The sequence below is a fragment of the Phytophthora infestans genome, genomic scaffold (genome assembly GCF_000142945.1).
Source record: "Phytophthora infestans T30-4 supercont1.32 genomic scaffold, whole genome shotgun sequence".
NCBI lineage: Eukaryota > Oomycota > Peronosporomycetes > Peronosporales > Peronosporaceae > Phytophthora > Phytophthora infestans.
The window spans coordinates 76,998-82,872 of record NW_003303727.1 but is presented as its reverse complement, the minus strand read 5'-3'; the positions used below and the strand labels follow the sequence as shown (position 1 = coordinate 82,872).

Sequence of the window (5,875 nt, the reverse complement as noted above, 5' to 3'; positions counted from 1 at the left end):
GCGTAATAGCCCCGCAGGTTGCTTCCGACGACTTGAAGAAAAGAAGGCAGTGGTTGTAGGGAGATTAAAAGTACGTGGTCTGTGATCTTTACTGACAATGCGCATATTGCGTTGGTAGCTCAAAGACTTTTGGACAGCTAACTTTGAGGACGAGAGCAAGCAATAGAACGTTGTCTTCATCGCTCTTTTTAATCGAGTGCTGAAGTTTACATTATTTTAAGTAGCTGATTGAATTTTTTTTTTTTTGGGGAGTGGTTCGTGTATTGGTTCGGAGCTAACCCCTTTCCATGTCAATTACGCGATCGCGACCTCATTCATTCTGGATACCGCAGGGGCACGCGCCATAGCTCACTTGAGTCACGTTCAGGCCAGCGTTGTTGCAATTGGCCTGGTCCAACTCGCACTCATTCTCGTACGTGACGCCATTCGATCCACACACTGGAGCATGCTCCGGAAGGCACGGAGTGTCGGCGCATGGAGCCTCCGTGTATCCGGATACAAAAATCATGTTCCTTTGAGTAGGCGTGGCAGTCGTCGTCGACATTGTAGCAATCGCGGCGATGGAGAGGAATGCAGCTAGCTTCATCGGCATAGGAGTGTATCGTATCGCTTGCGTTCGAATCAAAATCAAAAATGCTCCATATAAACCAGAGCGAAAACACACAGGCAGCTTGCAGATCTCCTCGCATCTCGTGGACATCCTTCTTCGACGTTTTTATTTACACAATATAAAAAATGTCTATGGGTAGCGTTTACATTATGCATGTGTGTGTATGTTTTGTATGTTTGTGGAAGAATGTCCAAAATCCAGTACTAGTGAACTGGATTATGAAAATCGGCGAGTTAAGTCAGAATTTGGATTAGTAAAACAGTACAGCCCCGGTAAGTTCGCGCCTCGTAAAAATCCAGTACACTGTTTAAGTACGCACATCTGACAGCAAAAATTGCAGCATTTTATGAACGAGGGATTTTACTCGCAATAAAAGTAATGAGATGAAGTATGTGTCCAGTATCCAACTGTAAGTGTCCTGATTAGAAACTTCACCAATTTTTAAAATAGGCAAAGAAAGATACTTGGACACAGTCTTCTATGCGATTGTGTCCTGTACAGGGGTTCTCCAATACAGTATTATACGGAATTGACGGTGGGTAAGCGCAATAATAAAAAGGAAAATTCCACAATTACCAATAAAAAAACTGCAGTAAGTATTGCAATATTGCCTACAGCTCTGCGTCACTTCCAGCTGAAGCTAGCCTCGTCACATCCAATAAATTCCTGTTTGCATGCAAAAACATAATCAGCTCAAAATTGGCAGGCAACATGCATGTCCGCTAAGGTGTAAGCACCAGCTTGCACTGCGAAAATAATCGCTCGCATGCATTTGATGTTGGGGGTAGCTGCTTCAACAACTCGCTGTAGATAATATCACCACTGTCTCCCCCATGCTTAGCGCGCTTGCTTGGACCAGCACGAAGAATATGCGTCGCGTAATCTTCCTTGCATGCCTTCCTCTTGCTACCACTGCATAAGATCTCGAATCGCTTGACCGCTACAGCTTCTGTAGCTGAAAGAACACCTCCGTTGATCATAGCAAGCTGCGTGTTTGTGGACTCTGAGATAATGATTGGCTATCAGATTCTTAACTAAGAGCTAGTATGGGAAATACAGACATCAAGAAACGGTGCTGAGACGTCCAATTGTTTCGTAAGGCATCTAAAGTTCCTATGAGCCTACTTTTGTAAATTATACTGGAAATATTGGAGCAATATCAGATTCATATTTTTAAGGTGTTAATGTAGCGTTTTTCATCATTAGTAGTGTCTGTGAGGCAATATTATCATTAGCTAAATTCTGTTCAGGAACACTGTTTTCTTAATATTTATTGCCAATAATTGGGCCACCTAAAAGTATTTTGAAAAAGCAAATCTTCTTACTAGATTGGAAATAATTTTTCGTTTAGTTACTATAGTGTACATGAGTATTCAACGATAAAAAACTCCCCCCCCCCCCCCCGTCCACAAAACTTGCTAGCTAATTACCTTATCTCGGCGCGTCCTTGCTGACGTCCGGGGAATCGGCATCTACTGTGTAAACCCGAGGGTGCCTTACTATCAATTCAGCTGTTGTGACCCCACCACACCCGTCAGATTTCAGATACCACTTGACACTTTGCAAGTGCAAATGTGCTTCCCAGCGCAGTGCACAGCGACAAAGTCATTGATGCGAATGGACGGTGGTCGGCTGTCCACGAGGTCCTCCGATCGACTTCCTTGCTTCCATGCGCGATGTTCTGGTTGCTCTGGTAGGCTGGAAATCTGCAACTGACGCGCAATCTGTGGCGACGCGCAGTGATATAACACCGAGTCGAGGTCTTTCGTGCTCCATCTAGCGACGAACGCGCGATAGCTCATAGCTCGGTCGTGTGCCGCTTTCCATAACGATCTGGTAGACTTTTTCTTGATAAACGTAGTAAACCTTTCTCTGTCCGTTCCAGCAATATGAACGAGGATAAACCCAGATGAGATCGCTAAGGACAAGGCCAGTCCTCCGAGAATGGCGTAGATATGGGGATCGGAGCTCAGCTTGATATTCTTGAACACGACATCAGCGATCCCCTTGCACGTAAAGTGGATGACGAGCACTGCGCATGCGTTGGTGAGCCAGAAGCGGATGAAGTTGTCGCGAACGACGTGGTCCAGACGCATGGCCAGAGACTGGGACTGCAACGTCACACGGATAACCCAGTAGCTGCTACTAAGTGTCGTTAACACGAGGTTCATGTTGCTAACGGGAATGGCAGGAACACAGTGAATCACTATACCAACTCCGATCGTAGACAGCTGGGCGGTGCACTCTGGTCTGAAAATGTTACTTAACGATCCAATAGCGCCAAGATACATTAGTACCATGGTGAGTGGGTGTTCCAGTGCTCCATCCGCGGGATCACACATCAGTAGCTCCAGAATTCCAAGGCGAACGACTGGGGATGGCTGGTGGTTGATATTGTCGATAGTTGCTTGACGCGTTCGCTCCTCTGCGGCTGGCTGTAACACGCTATTGCTGATGAAGATCCAGATACTTTTGAGGTTGTAGATGTACTGGAGAGCGTAGTGAGACGCCCCAATGAAGTTGAGCATCAGCAGGAACGTGCGGATTTGTCGACTGGTGTTGTCGATGATGCGGATTCTTCTAGCTAACGTCTTCGTATCGATCATGAACCACTCGATCTGCCGCAGATTTTCTTGCTGTAAATTCTGGTTCTCTTCACTAGTAGAGTTGTCCATCAGCGACGCACACGACGGAATATCTACCGGATTTCCATCCAGATCGCGGAATGAAACCTCATCCGAAGTCATGAACAACCGGCAGAGTGTTTGCTGATCTGTTTTCTGGGAATCTCGGAACGCACAGTTACCAAGGCCGTCTCCCAGATACGCTTGATACTTCTGTGTATTGCGCCCACTCTGACTTAGTGCTTGAGTTACCAGTCGTTTACAGTCCGGTGTATACAGATATTTGTATGGAGTGGTTGATAGCGTCATTACTGACGACGTGTCTGCTTTGGTCTTGGACCAGCTGGATCCATCGATAGAGTAGAGCGGCGAGTCATCAAGCGTTTCTGGGACTTGTAGAACTTTATAGTCGGAATCCGACTCACGTCTTCGACCCAATGTGTACGTCGTAGTATTGTCCAGCGTAGTGTAATCTCTCTCCTTAGATTGAAAGAGAAACATGAGATTTGCAATAACAATCGGCAGATGTCGGGCCACTTCCCTACCACATTGTTTCAGTGCAGACGCGTTTACGTCGTCTACTCTCATCGTCTTGTCCATCGACGTGTGTAAGATTGAGCACTCCCAGAAGAACGCCAAGTGTGTAGTCGACAGGAAGTTCATCCAACGGTAGTCGACAGAAAATCCGGCGTAAAATACGCGGCAGTGGCGTGAGTCACTTCAGCTGAAATGGCAGCTTCTCCGTTCACATTTGTCCCCATCGTCAGCTCTTGAGACTGCAAATAATAGTTAGGCAAAGCGCTAACGCCAAGAACATCAACTAAAGCCACGTGGTCAGCATCGAAAGAAGATGGTAGCAAAGCGATAGCGTCATCGACCGCAATCCCTTTACTGTATCGACCCACGATCGCGTCAGCCACTTCATCAGTGTACCCATCAAGCTCCAACTGCATGTAACCTTCCTGCACGTTTTTCATGATCTTACGCACCACCAGCTCGTCATTAAAGTGGTCTAAGTAGACTTCGACATGTTTATGACAGCTATAAGACCGAGACTTGCGTTTCCCACTTCCGCCACGTTTTTATCCACTGATGGTTAAAAAATCGATCCCTTGGAAACAATTCGTGAAAATCGCGACAAAATTCATGACGAATAGCAGGGAAATAGTTGCCAAACAACAGCTGAGCCTTGGTCTCCCACGAGTCTGTACAAAGCGGTGCCATAACGTCAACCATGAGGTTAACGGGTTGCGATAGCGTCTCTACTGGTAACCCAGAGAGGAGGTCGACGCGACGTACGTTGGCTCGATCGAGAAAGTCTGTCAGTCCCAGTGTCTCAGTGGTGGAGCGATTGGGCTCTTTTCTGCTGTGCAAGTCGATGAGTGGGGTCGATTTGCGATCAAACGTGTCGTAATAGTGCGCGCCGCTGATGACGACGCCCATTTGGTTGAGTTTTCGAGCTACAACCTCATCGCGGATTTCGTCGAACGGGTCTGTCACGTAGTTGCCTAGGTAATATTCCTTAAATGGGGTGATGAAGGCGACGGACCCGAGAAAGAGAAAGATGACGACGCAAGCTCTGTACGAGATCTGGCGGCTCAGGAGGCGCATTAGTTGATCGTGTGGTTTTTGTGGAAGAGGAGGTGAAGACAGGGACGTGTCATGGTTGGAAGTTGTCTGGATTGGAAGACTCATAATTCTACGCTCGTGGCTGTTAGTTGTACTGCAGCCTTGGACCCGCGTGTGGAAGAAGTTTCAGTACATGGTGACTGAATAACGTTGGCTATTTTTCGCTGGAAAACGTCATGACGGTCCGGTGCCTGTTGTGCTATTCCTGATGACCGTTTTTGTGCGTCTTGCTGATCAATCTGCCCCCCAAACGGGTGACATTGAAGTGTTGCGTATTTGTTTGGACGACGTGCTAGAGCCTTAGCAAGTTACACTGGGGATGGTACCGACAAAGAAAACTGAAGATATGCTTACTTGGTGCTCTGAGCCCACCATAGTATCGGCGATCTCGCTTAGCTTGCATCAAATGAGAGCGGTTATAAGCACTCAGATGTTGAAGTGGAGCACGGTATCAGGTCCCTGGTGTTTCTCAGTTATAGTATCTTTTCCGCGTCGAAGGGATATTGACATGTGAGCAAGCTTGCATGATGTAAAATCAAAGTAATTAATAATCAATTTAATAAAATAGAAAAGGAGACTTCAGGACTTGAAGACGAGTACAGTAGAGGCATGTGGAGACAAAGCTTCAGACGAGCATCACCGGCGAGGAGACCAAGTAAGTAATTGCCGGAAGAGATCGAGACGAAGCTACGTCGACGCAGGCTTCAGAAGAGTCACGAATGACAGTTGCTGACACGGGGGAAGCCAAAGGAACAAAGCGCTCGCCGTTTGAAATATATCGCACAGAGATGAAGATAGCTGCAGCTACCGTAGGTGACGGACAGTACTCGCTTTCTGGGAATTAGTCCGGAAAACACATTCAAGAAACGACAGAACGCATTCGAAAATAGACTCAATTCATAATTCGGCAAAAAGAACCGACGATTTCAGTTTCAGGACAGGGTGTCTGCAGTTAAGAGGACACTTTATTAATATCGTCGAGTTTGTGTCGATCCGCGGATCAGATGATGTG

At 46.8% G+C, this 5,875-nt stretch overlaps 2 protein-coding genes across 2 annotated transcripts; both read right to left on the bottom strand.

The window, feature by feature from the left end:
• Positions 1 to 310: 310 nt before the first annotated feature.
• Positions 311 to 586, bottom strand: PITG_23012 (Kazal-like protease inhibitor; the record flags this gene model as incomplete). The annotated part of the gene is made up of 1 exon (XM_002899122.1): positions 311 to 586. The coding sequence occupies one exon, from the start codon at positions 584 to 586 to the stop codon at positions 311 to 313; it is 276 nt and encodes a 91-aa protein (XP_002899168.1).
• A 1,565-nt stretch (positions 587 to 2,151) lies between these two features.
• Positions 2,152 to 5,266, bottom strand: PITG_14029 (uncharacterized protein; the record flags this gene model as incomplete). The annotated part of the gene is made up of 4 exons (XM_002899121.1): positions 2,152 to 3,775; positions 3,934 to 4,010; positions 4,534 to 4,813; positions 5,190 to 5,266. The coding sequence occupies 4 exons, from the start codon at positions 5,264 to 5,266 to the stop codon at positions 2,152 to 2,154; spliced, it is 2,058 nt and encodes a 685-aa protein (XP_002899167.1).
• Between the last annotated feature and the right edge of the window lie 609 nt (positions 5,267 to 5,875).